The following is a 25,178-nucleotide window of genomic DNA, read 5'->3' as shown; positions in this document are numbered from 1 at the left end:
TCTGATAAGTATAGCACATCAGAACTGATCACCAGTCGCTCGTAAGTCGTTCGTAACTTTACAAACAGCTTTATGAAACACCCCCCAGCTGTCTTGTCCCTCTCGCATGTCATAATATATATCATGAAAAGGGGTGTAATATGGTTCTAGAAGCTGGCACAGAATCAAGAAACTCTTCTTCAAAGTACTGTAAAGCAAGATGTTTATGTGGCATGAAATTTTCGCAAATTTGAGGTGATAATCTTTTTCGCGGCATGAAATTTTCGTGAGTTGCCACTGGCATTCAAGGCAGACAGTATTGACCGATTCGGGTTCGTTGAGGGCAGCAGACAATTTGTGGCACTGGGCGCAGTCATTACCTCAAATTGCGGTGTCCCAGCCGACCCCCCCCCCCTCTCCCCCACCCCCCGGGCAACATATTTATTGCGCACTTGTAACAAAGGTTCGCACACTAAGCAAGCATTCGCGCACTCAGTACGAGACGCCTATTGGCTAAAGCAACCATGCATCAGTTTTTCATTCCGTGCGCGTGCTAATGTAGGGAGAGGGGTGGGGAAGTGGGAGGGGGGGTCGGCTGGGACACCGCAGTAATGGCGCTGCCCATGCCGATAATACACAAAGCGCGTCACAGAATCGGTCAATACACAAGAACTTTCGTGTGCACTTAATTTTGCAAATCTTAACTCTTGCCAAATTTGTGAAATTAAAATGCATGCAAACATTTCAGTTTTAAAGGGAAGATAAACCCTAAGAACAATGTGGATTGAGTAAAAGCAGCTACATTAGTAGAACATATCAGTGAAAGTTTGAAGAAAATCAGACAATTGATGCAGAAGTTATGAATTTTTAAAGTTTTGGTGTTGGAACCGCTGGAAGAGGAGACTACGAGTAGTTATGACGTATGAGTGGACAACAATACAAAGGAAATATAAAGAAAATTCTACAACAATCCATTTTTCATGAAAATTACAAATTCTGTCAACTTGATACTGACATATATTAAGGGTAGCAATGATTCCCCCTGCTTCCTGAAAGCGGTTAGTCAAGTGATCTTTCATAATGCTAGAAAAATGAATTTTTGTTGAATTTCCTTTATATTCTCTTTGTATTGTTGTCCTCTCATACGTCATAACCTCTAGTAGTCTCCTCATCCAGCGGTTCCAACACCAAAACTTTAAAAATTCATAACTTTTGCATCGATTGTCCGATTTTTCTCAAACTTTCACTGATATTTTCTACTTATGTTGCTGGTTTTACTCAATCCACATTGCTCTTTGGGTTTACCTTCCCTTTAACAGTAGCCACTTCTTTACTCTCCCAATTCTAAGCGTATCATAAATTGTATTACCGTAAATCATTCCACTGTGGAAGGCATTGTGGCAAAAAAAAAGAACTATTATAAACAAGATCATCATTTTCTGGGTAAAATAGCCACTGATTTACAGTCACTGGGGATGGATTATACAAAGACATTCACGAAAAAAAGTAGAGAAATGGAGGAGAACAACTGAGAGAGATAGAGAGAGAGGGAGAGAGAGATGAAAACTGATAAGCCATGGCAACCAGTATGTGGGTTTTTGTAGCCAGGGGCAGCATTTCAGAAATACCTCAAGAAGTGAGAGATGGGGTAGGAATATATATATATATATATATATATATATATATAATATTATATATATATATTATATATATATATATATATATATTTTTTTTTTTTTTTGGGGGGGGGGGGGGTGTGGTGGGGAAGGGTTCAAAGGTCACTCAGTCAGTTACCTGTGAGATGTCGGTCCTGCTGGCACTGCTGGGAATGATCACATGACCCGTGGGGTTCAATTTGTTCTTGGCTGCAATCATGACCACAAGGTCCATCATTTGTAATCTGGTCAAGAAAAATCAATTAAAAAATATGGGAAAACCGTGCACATATTAGGAGGTGAAATGGGTGATGCAGGGAAATGACATCAAATCAAGCTACTCGGGTTAAAATCAGCCAAAATAAAGAATGCAAGAAAGCCAGTAACATCCAATCATATGAGACTATCATCTTTCATGTTTGAGTGTTTCATTACCCAGGTACCTGATCTTTTGAAAAATTGCATTACTACCTTTGATATATTCCTAACCCTAACTTGCAGATTTTGAAAAAAAAAATTGTATGGGTCAAACATCCCCCCCCCCCCCCCCCCATTCTGTCCCAAGACCCTCAGGTATATTATACACCGGCACCTTTGGTATCAGGAACATAAATAAATAAGAGATTTTTCCAGGGTCATCACGCTTTACAGCTAGCTGCGTTCTTTGTATCAATCCATGCAAAACCACCTAACATTCCATAAAGGAAAATACAATTTATGATGCTCTTTACTTTGTGATAAGTTGGTATCAGTAACAGTTAATGTATCATGAAACCAAAAGATCCACTAGTTTCCTCATATTTTCGTACAATGTATGTATTTCCTTTGGTTGTTTGGTTTTTTTTTCGGGGAAAAGAACTGCACACACCAAAAATGAAATGAATAGTTCAATTTATTTTACTCACAGCTGGCTGAAACAGTTATACCTTTCTTTCTATCATAAGACACTATTCATGTCTTACAGCATCACTTAATTCTTTTGTGTTTTTAAATCAATTCCCCTCAAAAAAAAAATAAAACAAACAAAAAACAAAACAAAACAAAACACATAGCTGCCATTACAGATTGAGAGGGATTAGAGTATAAAAATCCTTCATGTCAGGGAGTAAAATTACTTCTGGGGCCCATTCTCCAACCGAGGTCACATTATTTTAAGGACGCTAAAAAAACAATTGAATGTTGTTTTGCAGAAATCACTGGTGTGCACAATTTCCAATTCACTCCTTAGGCCTATACAAGGTTTCAGGTCTAGAGACCTGTTCAATATTGAGCACCACAGCGCCAGTGGGATAAAGGGTTTCAAAAAGCGTGAAATATAGTATTAAGAAAATGAGTTCACAGTGCTCAGTTCATGCAGGTTACAATCTTCGTGCATATAACGGTAAGAACATGAACCTAACAGAAAATGGGCAAACTCATCACTGGTCTTTCAGACTTATCAATCAAACCGATGGAGCTTAATGCCACCATCTGAGCAGAGATCACTGCAAGGGTCAGAGTGCATGAGGGTAAAGACATGGTGCAACTTTTTGGCCTCTACTCCTAGTTTAACAGAGTGTTTGTGATTTAAGGGCTGTGTCCAGCTATGGATTTGTTCAGAAGCAAAGATCTTACTGCAACATTCAAAAGTTACCTGCACTTTGAACTAAATGAAAAGACAACTAATCCGCAGAATGGAAATATTGTGGCTTTTGATGTTCTAACACACTCCAAACTTTTTTTTTCTTTTTTTTTACAAACAAATCTGCACAGAACAATCAACAATTATTCACAAAAGGTAATCATGAAAGATAACTATTACATATTCAATGTCATTAAAAACTGTAATACAGTGAACATCCCATTTCATCACAGCTTTTTAAATGATTATTTGTAGGTTTGGCCACTTACACCCATTGTTTACTTGACCTCAAAAGTTGTTCACAAAGTTCACACGAACTTGAAAATCATGAAGGGAATGAGTTAGAATGTCATTACAAATGTTTAAATTGTATCATCATTATCATATCATATCAATATCCCAATTTATTGCTATTAGTATTACTGACATCCTACTACATATGACAAAAATCCCAGAATAAATATTCTAACAGGATCAAAACACTGTTTGTAGGTAAACAAACAAACGAACAAACAAACAAATAAAAAAAATCCAACAATTATGTCACCAACACTTGGCCTATCATGACTGCACATCATTTCACTTTGTTGTGGTTTTGATTAGGTATGCTTCATTTACATGATATATTTTCATCTTCACTTTTCTTACAACCAATATGGTGCATTACAATTTATGTATGCATCATAATAAGCTGACCATCAAACTTGAGTTTATGAAATGACTTCAAATCAAAATCAAAGAATTCATTGCAGTCTGTCACTCACTTGTCATCAACTGTTGCTGTGACGGTGTTGCCACTGGGCAACGTGATTTCTAGGGATCGCTGCCCTGGACCCCTGGGGATTTCCCCACTTCCCGTCGAGGTGTGGCTGATGGCCGGTGAGGGCGGGGCACCATTGGACTTGGTGGAGCCATTGCTGGACTGCGCCGGGGTGGGGCCCGGAGCAGGAGGGGGCTTGGTGGCATTAGGCGGGGGCGGGGTGGTCTTGAAAGACTTCTTGGTCCTGCAGAGAATGATGAGAAAACATAACAAGAATCAAAGTCTTAGGTATTACAAAAATAATTGGAAATGCCTGATATGTAAGTTTGGAAATCGTAATTGAAATATGGGGAACTTCAAATGCGATTACCTCAAAATATAACTCTTACGTGAAATTTGCATGTAATGGTTTGAATGACCGCCGACGACATGAAGTGTGCATTAACAATAATACATCAACCAGTTCTTAAATTAAGTAAGAGAGATGGAAATAAAAAACAAAAAATAAAAATAGGGGACATGAAGAGGGAGGGGTGAATTGAATGAGAATATATTCAGGCACCTAAAATTCACCATTTTTTGAACTGAACAGATGTGCACTGCAGCCAACATGATTGGAGAGAAAGAAAGCCAGAACTTTAGATGATAATTTAAATCTACAGTAGTGATCAACATTTTTCTGATTCAAACAAAAGCAATGCAAGGCCTGTGACATTGAAATTTCTATGCTGCATCTGCGTTCTGTCTTTCCGTCACTGCAAGCACCTGGTAATAACAAATATATTTGGTCTGTACTACTTAGTGTACTGTGTACCATGCTAAAACTACTGCACAGACATTACAATCTAGACAGAATACATACATTGACTTATTTTTATATACATTTTACAATCTAGATGTAAGGCATACATTGTGTTAAATTGCACATGAATGATCAACTGATCTCAATGACACTAAAGAAGAAAAAAAAAATAACATTGTCGCCAAACCTGACACCGAAGTTTATAATTCCCTGGCACCAAGGCACAGGTATATTCACTCCTGCCCTAGCTATATTCAGTTTGCATACGTACTGTCAAAAAAGTGAAAAAAAAAATGAACAGAGTTGTTCATTTACTAGGTCCCTTGTAACAAACCTCAGGGGATCTCAGAGGTGTAATACAATGACCTTTGAACCTGGTGCTAGCAAGTGAATGGCAAAGCTACACACTTCACTTTACAATCGATAATCTGTGCAAACCTTAAATTTCTGAGATAAACCAGTTTCATGGTGTCGTGGCACAAGAGCAAGAGCTCTCATTTGCCTGTTCTCAGTCCATACCCACACTTTCCATACAGGTGTACTATCAAATACACCAGCAATAACACACAACCTGGCTTGTCATGAACAAGTGCTACATGTTATGTACACCTACAATATTCACTTAAAGGCACTGTTCAAAGAATTGGTTGTGGCCCAATTAAAAAAAAAAAACCTTGGTTTTCAGTTCTTACCAGAGTTTTTCTCTTTTTCAATGTACCATTTACACTGCAAGATAAAAACAGAAACTTTCTGTTTGGGGGTTGTTTTTCTTTTCTTTTCTTTTTTTTTCTTTTTTTGGCAGGAAATGCACATGCGGAAAGGCAGATAACATTAATCATGTCTCGTGGTACCTTGAGTAACTATTTCCAAGTCAGCGTCTCAAACAAGTCAACATCTCATGCAAGGTTACTCATTTGATATCGAAAAAAATAATCATGAATTTATCTTTTATGGCCTCATACAGCAACAAGGACAGTCTCATAAAATCTTCTTGGATGCATGTTTGTCATCTTTGTCTGAAGAGCACTTTCACATTCATGTAAAATGTTCAGATCTAATTCTGTCTATCTGTCAATACCAATCCCCACCCCACAAAAACACTCTGTACAATAACACGTGTTTCCTTCCGTAACTTAGTAATCATTACACATCATCATTTAATTTGCAGCCCATGTATACTCGTAAAATGACAGTGTAGTATAGTTGGAGTGTCAACAGACTGCATCCAACAGAATTCATGAATTCGGAAGAAATTATAAAAAAAAAGGAAGGGCAAAATCATGAATGTGGCTTCAATGACTTTGAGCTAGCATGACAACAGTTACACCAGTTTTAATGCTGGTTTTAAGGTGACTTAAAGTTCACATTTTATAGGGAGCAGAAACACTGTAAGTATCTCCATTACATTTACTGTTATTGCTGCTTGCGAGGACATGATATGAAGAGACTACAGTATAATTTTCTTGAATCGATAGGATTTTTTTTTTTCTTGGAAGCACAAATATTCATCCCAGCCTTGAACATTCTCATGAAAAGTTATGAAGGAAATCAATTATAAATGCTTTTCCATGTAATTTGTCACTCTGTGTATTTTGAAATAATTGTCGTACATTGTTATTCTGTTGCAGGGCCCCCAAGAATAAAAGTGTATATAAAACCACAGATGGGGCTAACCTTGGTAAAAAAAAAAATACTGTTAAATAGGCCTATACAGACAGATAAATACAGAAATAAATTATATTATGACACACTTTGCAGAAGAAAAACAAAAGCAAGCAAATGGATGACTACAGTATACCAATGATCACTTGTATGATGCACACAACAAGCTACATATAAATATTGTCATCTAATAATTACTTTGAATGACAGCAAGATACTTATGGAAGGAAAGTGATAGGCTGCCCAGACCGTTTAAGACTTATTAGAAAAACATAACATCACAGTCACACTATCTGAATCCACAGTTCAGAAGTATCAACGGGAATGTAATCCCATGATGATCATACATTTTTGGGCATTAATATATCCCATAATTTTGCTCATATTGTATTGTAATCAATCTGTTTTTCACTTTCCAGTATTAAGTCATGCAATTAAATATGGCCTACAGTTGTTTTGGTTTTTTTATCTATGGTTATTGATATTGCAGAGTAAAACAATAAATGGATTAGTATAAATTAAAAAAAAAAATCCCTGAAAACACACATGCAGGCCGGCTTTTGGTTCCCCCAAGCCAAAAAAAACAAACAAAAAAAAAAACTGATAAACAAAAGCAAAAACACTTGAACATCATGGAAGTACTCTGAAGAACCAGACAAAGCAATACATATCACTACGAAAAGTTATATGAACAATATTACTCAGCTCGATTTGTGGTCTTGACCGGGCTTCTGTATAGGCCTACACCACACCACTGAGACTGATCGTCCTACAATTTCATACGTGGTTAAATTTGCAATCACGGAGTGCAGTCATGAACAGAAAATGTACATGCAAGCACATTGCACTTTTATGTCTGCCTGATCAAAGTTAATATTTCTGCATGTTGTTAAATTTGCAAAGAGCACCTGACTTGCAAAATTCGTGAAAATAAAAACCCTGCGAAGTATATGGCATACATGTACATTATGTATATATACAATTGTCTATGCCATATATTTCACAGAGTTAGATATCATCTGCGAACCTTCTAGCAGCGGATATCAATCATTACCTCACATGTAGCATCACGAGTGATTTTGAAAATCATTATGATACACTGTTCTAGACAGTATACAACTACAGTCGACCTTGCTTAAGTCAACCTTGCACAAGTCGAATAATCACCAAAGTCGAAGGTCTTTTCAAGTCCTCTTCTATTCATATTCTTTTGATTTTAATTCCTCATAAGTCGAATATTCTCTAAGTCAAACTATTTCTTCAGTCCAAATAGATTTGACTAATAAAGGCATAAGATTGACTGCAGTTGTAGGTACAGTCACCACAAGAGCATTCTAGGATCTCTCAGCTCAGCCCATATAGTTCTACAGAAGTTTGTGGTTCCCAAACAATTCATGTACACTATGCCGCGTCAGCTATGGCATTCAATGCAATATCATTGTTTGTCCCACCATTCTACTGACAAAGGTATGTAGAGTTTCTACTGAAAGCAGAAAAGACACATTCCCTCATCACACCCTCCCCCAATCTCCAATGACCCACTGGACACAAAACAATCATCCAGCTTGGTCCAGAAGATTTAACCGCTTGGGGGTGGGGAGGGGAGGAATTAAAGGTCACAAGAACAGAGAGATTCCTACCATGGGTGCATTATATATATACCGACCTTGAAGTTGAAAAGCAGCATGCACAACAGGACATGATTCCAATTCAACCGACTCTTGCACGTTTTCCTTCAGACATTCCAGATGAAATCACTACGCCTGTCTCAAGCATGGAGCACTGGTATCATAAAACATATCACTGCATGACATATATATTACAAGTTTCCACCAGGGGCACAGTAGCAAGATCGAGACTGGGGAAAGAAAAAAAACAAATCTTTCACGAAGATGTAAACTTTCCGTCTCTGGCATGGACGATGACTCAGAGCAATGAGAGAGAAAGGGAGAGAGATAGGGAATAAAAAAGTGATCTAAACTATCCTCTAGGATTCTTTCCAGTTGGAGCAATGATGATAATCACATCGGATGTCCGAATATTCCTCAGAGCCGGTCACAAACATTCACTGACAACTTGACTCGTACGGACAGAGTGCTCTTCTAAAGTTTCCCTGCTACGTGTTTTGGCCACCGCAGAGTGCCAGAGTTTCTATACCCCCTCTCTCCTCTGTAGCTTCTCTCTTCTCATTCGACGCAGAGCAACATGACACCTGAATCTCGGAGACATTCCGTGCCCTACTGGTAGGCGGGTGCCAGATCACTTGCTACTACAAAGCGACCCCACCACGCTAGGGTGTACTGTATACTGTAATGTGCATTGTAAACAGCTCAGTGAAGCCCCACTCTCTAATCTTCACTTCACCACACATTCCAGTGGTCCGTGTGCCGCATTCTCCCTCCGCAGCAGTAATAGCTACTACATACCTGCCGTACCCTGGTCCACAGTGTACACCCTAACTGAAGAGAAGGTGGGGGGGGGGGGGGGGTCTGTACTTCATAGCACAAGAATAGACCCACAACAATAATACTCGAAGAGAGACTCTGCAGGGACAATTGGCACACTGTTGGGAATTGAAAGGACAGCTCGTAGTCTTGTTTGCCACAAAAAGGACCAATGGGGAGGGGTGAAAGGGGACTATATGGAGGGGGCGGTGGTGATTCACGGGATATGAATGGGAAACAGCCATTGACCCACTGGTGTATGAAACTGGTCAAGGGGGATCAACGGAATACAGCAGGACCGAAGTATAGACTCCGTTGTTTGGATCCTCTTTGGCTCAAAGTCAGCTTCTACCAAATAATCTCTTCCCCTTTTTCTTTCTAATCTCAGAGCATTTTTTTTTCTCCAACAAGATTCAATGCCAACAACAATGATTGCTAAACAATACCCAGGTCGGGTGACCTCCACGATTTGCCTTCTTGTCCACGCCCCTTCACCAGAGGCAAATCTGGACTGTTTGATGAGCGACTAACTATTTACCGAGCAAAGACAAGTCCCATGGCAAGCAAATGGTGTGTGAGAGAAAAGTGTAGGTAAATTTCTGCATCACTACCAGAAGTGCAAATAGTGCCCCAGAGCCTCGTTTAACCCCCACCCCCCCCCCCAAAAAAAAAAAAAAAATTGTCATTTATCTTTAGAGTGTTCATGCTTTTGTCACAGTAGAAGTACAATATAAAAACAGATGGCTTGGTAATGTTGTATTTCACTGGCATCCATTCTCTGTCAGAGATTTCTTACTTCTTTCTTTATAGACTACTGTAAACCAGAATTGAAAACTGCTTATCCAATGGTGGCGAGCCAATGGAGTATTAATGGAGTCAAAAGGGGCCTGAGCTTATGATCCTAGCAGAATCTTCGTCAGAGGCAAAATTTGCCTCTGACGAAGATTCTGCTAGGATCGAAAGCTCAACCAGAAACATTCACAGCATGAAACTTTCACGAATTGGAGCCATTGGCCTTCACACATCATGAAACTTTTGCAAAACACCAATGGCATTCAATACAACTGTGTACATACACACATTTGCATGCATTGCACCTTTCAATTTGCAAGTCTTGGCTCCTTGTGAAATTTCCAAAAGTTTCATGTACATGAAAATATCTAGTTATCCATTATTATTAGTCATAATTATTCAGTATCTGTATCATTATCAGGCCGCCAGGAATAAGACTCTAGTACCAGGTACATTATTTCTTCTTCCTTCAACTTCTTTCTACACAGGTGATTTTGCTTTCTCAGTCTCAAAATGATTTGAGAGACCTGTGCTATTCAGATAAAAAAGGAAAGTCAATATGAAACTTATATACGGTACATACTTTCAAATTCTATATTTCTTCCTTTTCCTATCACAGTTTCATATTCTATCACTGAGTGTTAGACCCATATTATAATGTGCTGTCTTATCATTCTGTTCTTCCAGTGTAAATGCTACAACTACACTTGCACAGACACAGAAATGAAATAGACCTCAAACTTCTTAAACTGAACATATAATGCAGCAAATGTGTATATTTTTATGAAGTTTAATGCATTCTACTCTTCAAAAATAAGAAGATATGCTTTGCGAAAAAATACAATAAGTTTTTCTCCAAATGCAGCTTAGAATGCTTGGCAATTTCAATTTCTCAATTCTTGGTCAACATATTTGCTTCTGCCTTCAAAATATGTTTTGATTGTTTTTTCAAGTGAATACTAGTTTTTGTCTGTTTGTTTCCTATTCAATTGCTGTTGTTCTTACTTTTCATTTATTTAACTGTTTATTCATTTATACATTTGTTTATTATTATTATTATTATTATTATTAGTATTAGTATTATTATCATTATTATTATTGTTATCATTATCATTATTATCATTATTACTATTATCATTATTAGCCATGATGGAAATGACATGTATATGCAACACTCAAAGTCATGATCTTTGGGGAAATAAGTCATTGGAGGGTGATACTGCCTTTTCAAATAACCCACGGTATACCTTATCTAGCTACAATAGCTGCATAGGAAATGATTCATTGACATTTAAGGTGTGTTTATGCTCAATTTGCGAAGGCAGAATCAGCGTTTTGAAAAGCCGATTCAAAATGCTGATTCAAAACGCCGTTCACGGGAGCACTGTTTATGCTCACTTTCCTCGAGCCTTGGAAAGAGCGTTCGCCATCGCTTCGCTGACCTCAGCAGAGGCAGGTCAATAGGGGCGTGCGCTTTTTGGAAGTTCTGGCCTGAGCGTGTGCATTGTTCATGTTCCTAGGCATGTCTAATATAATTTCGATTGCGTTACTAATACACACGTACATGAACTGTAGACAATGATGGGAAATATGACTATTTATTTCATCGACAAATTGTTGACAAAATCGGAATGTGTAGTTAACAGTCTCGCGTATCAACTATCATTAATTTCATTTATCTCCTACGTTGTGATACTGCAGTAAGAATATTTTTTCTATAATAAAACTCACACATAACGTACCTTAATTCTGTTTATTTCTGCTTTTGTTACAAACTGTATTGAAAATCAGTCATTTGTGACGACTGTTACTTTGTGTCGTGATCGGTGGCCTGGCCTGGGAGAGCAGCTGGGAAAGACATGTGTATGCACAGTACATGGGAAAATTGCACAGGCCAGGGTAGCTGGCTGGCGGGGCGCGCGCTTTTTTACATGAACCGGAAAGGCGTTTAGATGACGTCACTCTAAATGCGTATAGAAACGCTGTTGCGTTTATGCTTCCCCGTCAAACATGATTAGTCAGAAACGCCGATCGTAAATGCACCTTTTTGTGCGTTTTGGATCTCCATTTTGAATCAGCCTTTCTATCGAGATGAGCATGAACGCAACAGCGTTTTGCACTAATCACGTTTCAAAAGCCTCATTTTGGCCCCCAAAATGGAAGCATAAACGCACCCTTAGTTGTTTCATGTTGAACACTATGATGTGGAGAACTTGTAGAATTTTTTGTTTCAGATATGTACATGTATATAACAATTAGGAAGCAGAGAACACCAACTACCTTGTTTGTACCAAGTATTTTTGTTTTTTCAATATGACTTGTATGTGATTTTTTAAATATATATTTGGAAAATATAACTGAAACAAGGAGAAAAAATAGCCCATGATGGTGAGAAAATTAAGGGTTGTTACTTTGCCTAGTCCCACTTATGTTATATCATACTCTGCTGTTAAAAAGGTAACAAAAATGTAAATTGCTGACTGATTACAGTACAAAATCAAAGTCTAAAGTTTAAAACTTTGTCAAACTAAGAAACTATTCTGGTTCAAAAGCTTTTTATTGACAATAAATCTTGGGATGAGTACATAGACCTCTTGCTGTGTAGACACAAGAGCCATTAACTAAGCTCATTTAAGGCTATTTTGAGAAAAAGACAAAAATCTACCTTTTTCCAGAATGATGAATTTAGATAGGCCTACTTTCACAATGCTATCCTCTACACATTTCCCCATCATTTTGAAGTCCTCTGATCATCTTTTTCTCACTATATAAGATATAATACTGTTGCCCAAGAATCTATATTTTGGTGAATTTGAGCTTTTCCACTGCTAATATCTCTTTCAGCAATATATGTTGCTATATCCCACCATCTACCCCCATCCCAACCCATTTCAAAAGGTATCCCATTTCTGATATAATACTTTAATGTGGTTGGATTATGATTCCGCCATATCATAACAATTTTAGCATCTGACATTCTCAAAAATTCATGAACTCCCTCTAGATCTGCTATTGTGTGCATTGTGGGTGTGAATGTTTGTCCTAGTTCGTGTGCACATCGAAATGATGGGTGTGCTATAATGACCAATCAGTCAACTTTTGATTATAGCGTGAAATGCACTGCTTCCATTGATGATAAGGACTTGGCATTGTAAGAGCCGATAGGTATTCATGGGTTAAAAGAGCTGTATTCACAGCACTACAGTTGGTATTAAAGCTGCATATATCAAACTAGACACCCCAAACCATGAAACACTCAAATGGTATATTTCCTCTTTGAACAATCAATTGGATTTCCTTTATACTACACACAGAAGCCAACCAATTTCAACTAAAGTGGATTTGTGTAACTTTGCAAAAGAATACTTGAAAATGATACAAGAGTTACAACAATGTATTTTCAAATTTTCAAGTCATTTAATATATTACACTTGGGAGCCTTTAAGCAACATTTGAAGAAACAATACAGAAATGCTGACTGAAGTGTTTCAGTGGCTCCTACTGTCACATGAACATTAGGGAACACTATTGTCAGTTGAAAAAATGAATTTCAAAATGATGTAAAGCTACTGACAATATTGTGTGAATGCTATATGATCAGAATGAAAATAGTATGGCTATATTCATTTATATGCAATAAGTACACTAACCTGGACCACATGATAATGTGGGAACTGGCAGTATTATAGCAATCCGAGATTCAGTTGTGGAATATTAGTCACTTCCAAACCTAATTTGCTTGAAAATCCAAATTGGAGCAGAGTTCCGCAACGTCTTTCACAGATATTCCATTGCAAAGTCCTTCAGCAGCATCCTTTGGTTATTCAGTTTGTATTGTGTAGAACGAAAGCAAAGTGGCAAACTTCAGCACATGCATGCGAGGACGTATGCTCTCACGTAATTGCTCAACTTCATCTTTGGGGCCAGAACGGAGCTGGAATTTACTATTATTGTATCACCACCGCAGCCCAAAGCTGTACCCTACCCGCTACCAGCCTGGGAGCTACACCCCAATGTGTCGGCATGCATTCCAAAGCAGCGGTGGCCTTAGAACACGGTGAGGGTCTGAGGAACAGGGCAAGCACGGAAAAACTGCGGGCATACAGTCTGAGGCGATGCAATAAAAACGAGGTATGTATACATCTCCTGGTCTCTTGTTCACTACCTATTGTTCTAGTAGCCTTGATGTGCGATCTCTTCAGAAATTGTTCAAGCGTGAACAAGAAAAAAAAAGAGGTACTAAATACTTCGTGACTGAGTAAGTGTAATTGGAGAGAGAGAGAGAGACGAGGGAAAAAAAATCTGGAACCCAACGGAGGGCTGTGTCTGGCAGTTCAGGCAGTTATAGTAAGAAGAGTAAACAGAATCAAAAGGGGTGGGGAAGAAATCAGATATAACTTTTCAGAGGGTGCAAAGTCTATTGTTGTTAATGGTAATCCATTGAAAAAGACTGAAGTTCAATAAACACAAAACTGGACTAAAAAAAAAAACAAACTTGATGCATTTAGAGCCAAGTCAATGACATTGACACTGACAGGCAAAGAAAAAAAAAGAAACAGTGCGAAATCAAACAGTCTAATGATCGAAGCTGGTTGTTATTTTTTTCTTCTATAAAATGTCTCACTCACTGGCGAGGATAACTATTCTGCAAGCTGATACTCTCCAAATTGTTACATAATAAGCTGGATAGACAAGGATGTATACAGTGAACGACTATCAAGGGGATACTATTTAAATGAAAGCTTAATGTCTTTTGGACTAGAGCACTGAATGCGATTACCTGGCTATCTATAGTATTATGACACTCAAGATCAATGCACTTTGGAATACTTGTGATTACCTGTTTATCGGGACACACACAGTATTAGGGCATATCGTATTTCATCTTTTAAAACGGGATATAACACAGAGGAAATATTCTTTAAGTGACAGTATATATGCTTCCACAAGAAAAGGGTACCCAATATTTGAGAAAGCAAAACCCATACAAAAGAGAAAGCACAAGTAACATCTGCGTAATTTGAATACTTATTACTGCTAATCATCACATAATATACATATCAGAATTGATGATAACAATCATCATAACAATCACAATCATATTAGCAACAAAATATACTACAGATTTCTTTGCCTAACAATATATGACAATGACAATGACAATAATGATCACGATAATTGCGTGATAAGTGAGTTTAATATATAATGCAAGAAATTTCAACATTTTATCTGTGAGTAGTGAATGTCTCCTTGTTAGAAGGCAATGATGGTGTTCTCATACCCATTGAGGATGGACTGATTTTGCTACAACACATGTTTTCCATAGACAGCTGCCAAAGTATTCTCAAGACTCATCTTCAACTGGTATCTGAGCCCTCAATCATGTTAACAAACCATGATTACATTATGAGCTTATGACACCCAACATCACTCCTCCCTGGTAAATCCGAAGAGGTGATTTTGCATGAAAAGGGGGTAGGCAACCACCCCTAATACCTCCCTCTCCACCGGTGGAAGGGAAACAAACATGCCTGCTGAGCACACACCACAGACTCCCATTCACGATAAATTATTGGCATATTTCAACTCTTTTCAAGTGAGCTTGACGTCAATGTGAACCTCCCCTTTAGATCGTGAGAGCAGATAATGGATCCGCGAGCATGACAATGGCTGCTTACAGGAACTGCTGCTGTTGATGATTTCATAATGATAATTGACTTGCAAAAATGACATGCTGTACAAGGAAACTGACTTCGCAAACATGCATTTTTTGTGCCTGTCTCATGTTCAAAGTCGTCAATAGTTATCACTGGCCCAACAGGAAACAAACTACCCCTTTCCCCATAGAAAAGGATAATGAACAAACAAACACACAAATACAAAAGTTGTATATGCCTGTGAAAATCCTTATATCAAATGCAATACAGAGTTGAGAGTTTAGTCGCAAAATGAGTTAACTCCATTCTTGTTAATTTGACATACTTGTGATTAAAGCTGCTAAAACAAAGAAAACAATAAGAAGATATGGGACATTATTAACCATAACTTCACAAGAACATTCCTCATCATGCAACAAGTGAGGTATCATTGGAAAGGTTGAAATACTTTGCTCAATATGATGATGGAATTACTTTAAAATCTTTAAAAGTGGCACTTTCTAGGGACTGTATTATAGTACTGGTTGAGGTGGGGATTCATGTTTTGAATATTCCCAAGAGAGATATTGAGATAACTCTTATGAAATATAAAGAAGATGTCATTTTAAGAAGGATTCAATGTTTATTTGATGAAAATTGGTTTTCAAATGGCTGAGATATCCAAAATAGTGATAATAATGAAAGGCGACAGGCCACGCCTTTTATTAGGATCTCTTTGTTTCACCTTGTTTTCAGATATCTCAGCCATTTTAAAACCGATTTTAATCAAATAAACTTTTGATACCCCTTAGAATTGCATGCTCTTTGACATCTCTTAGCGTGGTTTCTGAATATCTTGCAAAATGCTAAATGATAAATCCTCACCTCAACCAGAACTGTACACACCCTTTAACCCGTTTTGTGATCACACTCTTCATACAGTATAAACCTCAGAAAACACTGCAAAATTACTCAAGTCTGTACCCAACTTTGTAAAGCATCTTGTGGAAGATATTTGCTGATGATTTGCTGAGGTACAGGAAGCAATGTTGCCGACACTTGTTTCCATAGTAAACGAAATATCATCGGGTGGGCAAACAATATACAACAATTTGTGCACTGACACCACAAAACGACAGGTGTCTTGCACCCAATTGTACCCATGAGCAACTTAAACCCATTGAGGACAGGCAGACTTTGCTACAACGCGCATTTCCCATAGACACCTGTCCAAGTATACTCGGGACTAGTCTTCAACGAGTTAAGTAGTGAAACTGCTGGTACAGTAGCAATAAATACACTTGAAGTACCAGTATGTTGGCAAAATCACCTTTGGGAAACGCTCCTGAAAAACTGACAACTGTAAATATGTGTAGTGTGGTGTGATAAGGTTGCCATACCCTAGCCATTCTTTACTTGGAAAAGAAAAAAAAAATGAGGACACCAAATTGGCTAGTTATGATACCAGAGGTAGTAATACTAGTATGCATATAAAGGTTACATTTTTTACAGGGAGAAATCTTTAACAGTCAGTTGAATCGTGTGTTATGAAACCTTCTTGAAACTATATCATTGCTATTACAAACTGTCATGTTGACCTACACAATTGTTGATGCCTGCTGAGAACACTTTGTAAAGTTATGTGGAATTTCAAAAAAAAGAAAGAAAGAAAAAAAGAGTTGTTTTTTTCACATGCCTTTCACACAGGGTGCGCAGTGAAAACTATTGTGATCAAAGCTTCGAAAAACAAAAAAGTATTTAACCAATTTTCACATAACGATGCATATTCCAAGCTTTTTTTGTGTGTCCAAACAAAAGAATTAATGGTTTTCGCATCATTTTGCAAAAATAGGTTTTCAAAAAACATTAACTTCAGGTGTGTGAATGTGACTACAGGCATAGAACCCTGTGCAAAATGAGAGGGTGTCATCCTTTATACCATGACTATTTTTCCCTCCAGGATTTAAGTTGTCTTACACATGTTGACATTCGGCATCCGAGGCCCGTTTGATCTGCAATTTGAATAAACCCAGGGACTGGATGGCAAAGAACCCCTCCCCCTAACTGCAGATTGCATTACCATTCAGGCATAAGTTCAGCACCACAAAATATGACTTGGTGATGCTACGCTGTATTTCATGATCCATATACTGTACTCTTAGAGTGGAACTTTTTCACAGGTTTGACATTTTAACGCATTTTGCACAATGTGAAGCTAGGATAAAAATCAAAACTCATTAATTTTTTGCTTGATATATGTTATATTGTTTCATATTTGATTTCCCCTTACGAAAAAGTCCTGTGGTACTCCTGTGGTAATTACCACAGGACGGTACCACAGGACAGTACCACAGGAAAGTACCACAGGACAGTACCACAGGACAGTACCACAGGAATTGTCCTGTGGTATTTTGGGACATACCACAGGACAGTACCACAGGAATTCCTGTGGTATTTTGGGACGTACCACAGGGCAGTACCACAGGAAAGTACCACAGGACCGGTACCACAGAACAGTACCACAGGACAGTACCACAGGAATTCCTGTGGTATTTTGGGACGTACCACAGGGCAGTACCACAGGAATTCCTGTGGTATTTTGGGACGTACCACAGGGCAGTACCACAGGACTAGTACCACAGAACAGTACCACAGGAACTGTCCTGTGGTATTTTGGGACAGTACCACAGGACAGTACCACACAGCATTTCCATGGTACCACAGGAGAGTACCACACAGGATAGATCGAAAAAAAAAAATCTGGGAGCCTTTTAGCCACATTTCAAGGAATATTTCTGATAGGTGAGTGATGGATTTTAGGATAAACATGGCCCTACTTAATAACCTGTCCTACTCCTAACATATAACCTCAAACGAGAGTCTAATGGCCAAGTGCCAATCTAGTCCTATAATAGATCTATATAGTCATATTCTATTCCTAGGTGCTGGTAGCCATCGACCCTCTCAGTACATATATATATGGCCGTCTATCCGTAAAGCATTAAGGCATGGTTACTAACTCGATTATACTTTATTATCAAGATATGAAATTACACTTTCATAACAATATCTATGATATTGGGAATAACATAACATAATTAGACAATCTTTCATAAAGTTCAAAGTAAGTTCCATCATTAATACTTTGACTTTTTAAGTCATATATGTATTTTCTAAAATCTAGAGCGCTTTTTATGAATATTCATGAGCTATGTAAAAATTTGTACCACAGGAGTACCACAGGTCTGGAGTACCACAGGAGTACCACAGAAGTCCTTATGAAATTTCTCATGCTTTACATCAGCACTTTCACTAAATAGGTAATACTGTAGGAGTATAGGACAGGATAAGTAATGGCAAATCAATTGTTATAATTCATAGCATAACTCATCTATCAATTAATTGAGGAATATTAATATGTGCTTTTTTGTTTGTATTTTTGTTATAAATTTCAGTTGATTCTGCCTTACAATTTTCCTGTGTGGTACTCCTGTGTGGTACTGCTGTTTGATATTCTCCTGATGTGATAGTCCTCTGGTATAAAATGTTAAGAAAAAAAAAAGAATATCCTGTAGCATTTTTCTGTGGTACTTACGAATTTAATTTGCTGTTTGGTACTTCTGTGTGGAATAGCACCATATTATGATTTTCCTGTGGGATTTTGGACAGTTCCTGTGGTACTCTCCTGTGGTATACATCGAAAATTACCACAGGAATTCCTGTTGTACTGTCCTGTGGTACGTCCCAAAATTCCACAGGACAATTCGTGTGGTACTGTCCTGTGGTACGTCCCAAAATACCACAGGACAAGTCATGTGGTACTGTCCTGTGGTACTATTCTGTGGTACTTTCCTGTGGTATTGTCCTGTGGTACTGCTCTGTGGTACTGCCCTGTGGTACTGTCCTGTGGTACGTCCCAAAATACCACAGGACAAGTCGTGTGGTACTGTCCTGTGGTACTATCCTGTGGTACTGTCCTGTGGTACATTGTGTGGTACGTCCCAAAATACCACAGGACAAGTCGTGTGGTACTGTCCTGTGGTACTATCCTGTGGTACTTTCCTGTGGTACTGCCCTGTGGTATTGCCCTGTGGTACTGCCCTGTGGTACTGTCCTGTGGTACGTCCCAAAATACCACAGGACAAGTCGTGAGGTACTGTCCTGTGGTAATATCCTGTGGTACTGTCCTGTGGTACTGTCCTGTGGTATGTCCCAAAATACCACAGGACAATTCCTGTGGTACTGTCCTGTGGTATGTCCCAAAATACCACAGGACAAGTCGTGTGGTACTGCCCTGTGGTACTTTCCTGTGGTACTGCCCTGTGGTACTGTCCTGTGGTACGTCCCAAAATACCACAGGACGAGTCGTGTGGTACTGTCCTGTGGTACTATCCTGTGGTACTGTCCTGTGGTACTGCCCTGTGGTACGTCCCAAAATACCACAGGACAAGTCGTGTGGTACTGTCCTGTGGTACTATCCTGTGGTACTTTCCTGTGGTACTGTCCTGTGGTACTGTCCTGTGGTACTGCCCTGTGGTACTGTCCTGTGGTACGTCCCAAAATACCACAGGGCAAGTCGTGAGGTACTGTCCTGTGGTACTATCCTGTGGTACTGTCCTGTGGTACGTCCCAAAATACCACAGGACAATTCCTGTGGTACTGTCCTGTGGTACTATCCTGTGGTACTTTCCTGTGGTACTGTCCTGTGGAACTGCCCTGTGGTACTGTCCTGTGGTACGTCCTAAAATACCACAGAACAAGTCGTGTGGTACTGTCCTGTGGTACTATCCTGTGGTACTTTCCTGTTGTACTCTCCTGTGGTACGTCCCACAATACCACAGGACAATTCATGTGGTACTGTCCTGTGGCACTGTTGTGTGGTATACATCCCAAAATACCACAGGACAATTTGTGTGTATAATGTCTTGTGGTACTGTCCTGTGGAACTTTCCTGTGGTAATGTCCTGTGGTACTGCCCTGTGGTACATCCCAGAGTACCACACAGTTCCTGTGTTAACATATATTTGTGTGGTACATTGTGTGGTACCAACCAGTACCACAGGGAGTACCACATGAGCATGTAAAACAGTACCACACAGTTCCTGTGGTAACATTCATTTATGTGGTACATTGTGTGGTACTGACAAGTACTACAGGGAGTACCCTACAAGCCTGTGGTTCAGTACCACACAGTTCCTGTGGTAACATTACAAGTGTGTGGTACATTGTGTGGTACCGACAAGTACCACAGGGAGTACCACAGGACTTTTTTGTTAGGGAAGGTAGGTATGTTGCAGGAGTAACTTGTACTTTTCTTCAAGTTTGCTAGTCCTATGGCGCCAGTGAACTTACTGTTCTTCTACCATCATGCACTGCCAAACCCTTAGCCACAGTGGCAGGGGTGAACTGTTTGAAGTACTTGCTCAATTGTTGTAGCTGTCCACATAATTTGAAACATGCAAAATTCATCTCATCCAGCCAAGAGCAAATATATTACCAGCATGAAAATTTCCATGTTCACAGCATTAGAAATTTATAAGCTTTTAATATGAGCACAGGATACCACAGATTGTTTCACACTGAACATCTGTCATGGATGGGTGAAAATCATTTCATTAATGATATCAATATTACACATTCTGATTGAATTCACTTTTAATTTACACTCATTAAATATTAGCTGCCAATGACAGACACTGTATGACAAATATTCAAATTGTGAAAACAATGATTAATGAGGAATACATGCTATAGGTGTACAGTAGTGTGGAACTTGTCCAATGTGAAATCAAAGAAAATACTATGTCATGAACACAATCATCTTCTAATCATTTACAAGAATCAAGGCCCAGTGCTAAAATCTTTAAAATCTGAAATTTTGATGGCCTGATAAAAGAAACGTATTTGCCTGAAATAAAAGGAAACATAACAGTCCCTTTTGAATCATAGCTGCCTGATTGAGCCTTCAACAGATGATCTTTTTGGAAATTTGGTGGACTGACACCTGTATTTACTGGCCTGGGCCATATCAGGCCACTGCTAATGTCAATCCCTGATAATGTACCTGATGTCAATGCACTCTGCTCCACTTTATTGTACATCACAGTAAGCAAAATATATATGCAAAAGTTGTAGCTATCCTTGTCATGTTAAGAACATTTCCTGGATCAAATCCAACCCCTTCTTCCACCTTCCCCTTACAGAGACCCCTTGACAATGGGAAAAGTGCTTCTGAGTACATTCAAGGCATGTGGATGAATTTTTCCACAACATTCATCTGCATATTTTTTCACCATTTTTATTTCTATGCAATTCATAGCATCTTCCTATTTGAGGAATTCATAGCATCTTTTTTTTTTTTTAAAGATAAAAACTATTGTGTTGGAAGTGTAACTTCCCTTACAGATGAGCAATCTGGGGGAATTTGAAGAATTTGTTATCAAAAATGACTGAAAAAGAGTCGGTGATTGCCATATTTGCGAATGTCTCATATTGCGACCCATGTGGACCACTGCATGATGAACTTTGTGAGGTTCAACCATTGTTTGTTTATACTTTTTAGAGGTATTATACAATTGCACCCTCCGGTTGACTAACTTTGTTCTTTGAGAAAAATTTACAGAAATACCAGCTACGTTCAAGTTTTAATGATATGACACAAAATATCTTAATGGCAATGCATTTTTTCCCTGATAGTCATTACCAGCCTGTCATGACTGAGTTCATGGCTAAGCTGTTTTGTGGCAAATCAGGCAATTTCTTTGAATAACAATGTCGACTTCCTTGTGATGTATCCCATTCATACTTCATTTGATTATGTCCTGCAGAGCAGCAAATATAATCAACTGAAATGTATCTGTTGTTGTAATTGCTGTTTTAAGTTGTGAATGATTTTTCCTATCATCATCACCATTATTACTTGTTAATGAATGCATTTTTAGCTAGCATAATGACAATATTTTCTGCCTCCAAAGAAGTGGGACCATCCAACAAGAGCTCTTTAATAATGAAGTTTGTTTGGTTGATGTGACTTTGACATGGATGAGTACAATACAGGTATCCAGCCTACTAGCGCTTGTGTCAACAAAAGTTACAAATATCTCAGTGTGTTCCCACTGTTGCTTCCTTTTCATTTTTGAATACTCACATATGATTATTTCTTCCTAATCATTTAGAAGTTCCAAATTTTTCAGCAGCCTACAACAAATGAGTGATTTTGTGACAGTATCTTTTAGTAAGAGGCTGCATGTTACTGTTAGTAAATTGATAAAACATACACTGTAGTGTCGTTCATATAAAGTAAATCAAGTGTTCATTTGCTAATTCTGAGTAATTAAAACTGGACATTAATGCTTGAGTACGCTAGTTTGACAAGCACTTTAGTACGTCATTAGAGGTCTTTGAATTAGAGATTAAAATTTGCTTCATCACAGTTAAAGTTCATGAATAATTAGAAAGGGAATTTCATGAGTAGGCCTACCTACCTTTACAGCATTATCAAAATATTCTGCTTGCTTACATTTAATGTTTGACTGAGCTACAATAAAATGTAACCATTAAAGGTTTTTACAGCATGCTTCTCTCAATGAACAGGGGAATAATCTGGCAATCAATAAAGTCCAACAGTGACAGAGGGTCAATTGACCACTGCTGACATGTAAACACTTGGCTGAAAAGCAAACATTGTATAAAAACATGTGCATGTCCATGTGAGTGTGACATTGCATAGATTCTTTGGGCTGATAGCATGTTGAGACTGACAGCTAGCCAGTGGCATCACAAACATAGTGGTCACTGCAAGCTGGTCAGATCTTTTTATCTTTTTTTTTAAAACCATTATTTACTTCTGTATTGGCCGAGCATTACCCTAGATCGGATTGCTAACTGCTAAGCAAATATTGGATAGGCCTATACTATTACCTAGGAAATGCTACCAGGGAATAAATGCCCCTTCCCCTTTTTAGTTATTTTTTTTTTCTTTCTGAATAGTTAGAAAAAAAGAGGCCATCAACTCAGGTATATAAAAAAAATAACAAGGGAAATATGATTATAAATTGTATCTTCAACTTTGTGCCAGTTACAGAGTGTGCTTGACCTTTTAAATTTCATCCCCTACACATTTGATAATTTTGGTGAATTCCCAGCTTGCACCCACACAACAGTCTCCTTAAAAGCCGGTAAAAAGATTGCTTGTTTGGGAGTACAAGAATCAGGAACATTCATTTCCTCTCACTAACATAGCTTTGCACAAACAAAATGAAAGAGGTCAATTCCATTGTGACTTATGGGACAAAGTGACAATTGTCGGCAATTTCAAACCAGTATTTTGAGAAAATAGTTGCATCAAATGCATTTTTCTCAGTTCATGGTTAGATCCATCATATCACAGTTTATGAAAACACCATACTTAGTTTGAAAAGTATCATTGCTTTACGTACAGCAACGAAAAATTGCTGTCGTGACTTATGGGACATTTGAGGACCACCGTTTTTCACATGGGAAAGTAAGTTCTGAAATATTCTTACACACAGAGTCTCTGGAAAGATATTTTCTTTCCTGAATGTAGCAAAAGGTTGGTGCTTACCCTGAGCCAAGTGATATGAATATCTACTCATTGGTACAGTAGCAGGATAGGGAAAACCAGTGTGACTGATGGGACACAAAAACGTGACTTATGGGACGCTATCAACTACCACATTTTGAGATTGAGAGAATAATATTTACTGATGGCGGAACAAGTTCTAGAACATCATAAAACCAATCTATGACCAAAGAACATTCAGAAAATAAGCCATCTTAGAATTACACAAGCTGTATTATGGTCATAATAGTGTATCAGAAATGATACATAAATTCTGCAAAAATTGGCAATTTTCATGAAAAATGAAGGTTTTTCGGACATAACTCCACTCCACGTTCACCGACGTTCACAAATGAGGTATCAAAATATCCGTTGTGAAAGGCTGCTTTGAGTAAACAATACCAGATCATCTAATTAAGCTTCATTAATCATCTATACTCAATAGTTTGATTTTCATAAAATGCAACCTTTCCATGGAATTGACCAAGATACTTCTGAACACTGTGCTACCTCTTTCAAAATATCTGTTGTGCAAAACATGTTACTTTGGGAGAGAAATGGAAGAGGAGTTTAATGATTGAACAGAGAGAAATTGAAGTCATCTCTCTATTTAATAAACACCTATGATACTCTAAGTTTAAAAAGTGATTGTTTCCGAAAATGTTTGTCACAGCAAATTACCAGATGGAATATATCCCTCTGTCACTTTGCCATACTTTCTTCTGAGATTAGTTTAGACCAGAATATATAGCTGTTACTCAGTTTCTAATCTCCTTTTATTAAACAAAGAGCTTGGAAAAAAGTACAGCGTCAGGATTTTATTTTCATTCTCAAACAAACAAACAAACAAACAAACAAAGAGTGACCTCTATGAAGCTTTACAATTGAGGATTAGGTGCCTACTACCTTTAGAAATGAAATGACCTTTCCGTAAGCATTCCATTTACTGATGAATTGTCATGTGGCTTGCAGAAAGGCATATTTGACTGCATTTGTCTCAGAAAACAGATTCCTGCTTGAACACCTGATTTATACTATTTTTATGATGCCATTACTTATAATATTCTCTGGGGTGAGTTTAACCATGTCATATCACAGAACTTTTAAAAACAGACTGATAACCATCCACACGAGTAAGACTGAAATAATTCATTTAGGTCAGAATTCAACCTAAAAATGAGCAAACATTTGTCAAGGCCTCACATTCGTATAGCCCGATCCTGTAGTGGGACAAAATGTTAATGTA

General features: G+C 38.2%; 1 protein-coding gene across 1 annotated transcript in view; it reads right to left on the bottom strand.

Moving 5' to 3' along the window:
* The window catches only part of LOC139720825 (uncharacterized), an 89,338-nt gene that overhangs the window by 42,227 nt on the left and 21,933 nt on the right, over positions 1-25,178 (bottom strand). The window contains exons 3-4 of the mRNA XM_071632162.1: positions 4,020-4,259; positions 1,774-1,879 (exon numbers count right to left, since the gene is read on the bottom strand). Coding sequence (XP_071488263.1) covers positions 1,774-1,879; positions 4,020-4,259 — 346 coding nt within the window. The remainder of the gene's footprint in view (positions 1-1,773; positions 1,880-4,019; positions 4,260-25,178) is intronic.

The sequence above is a fragment of the Diadema antillarum genome, unplaced genomic scaffold, assembly GCF_040938485.1.
Source record: "Diadema antillarum isolate AM-2024a unplaced genomic scaffold, OU_Dant_1.0 scf00000134, whole genome shotgun sequence".
NCBI classification, from domain to species: domain Eukaryota; kingdom Metazoa; phylum Echinodermata; class Echinoidea; order Diadematoida; family Diadematidae; genus Diadema; species Diadema antillarum.
This window is presented reverse-complemented; position numbering and strand designations above follow the sequence as displayed.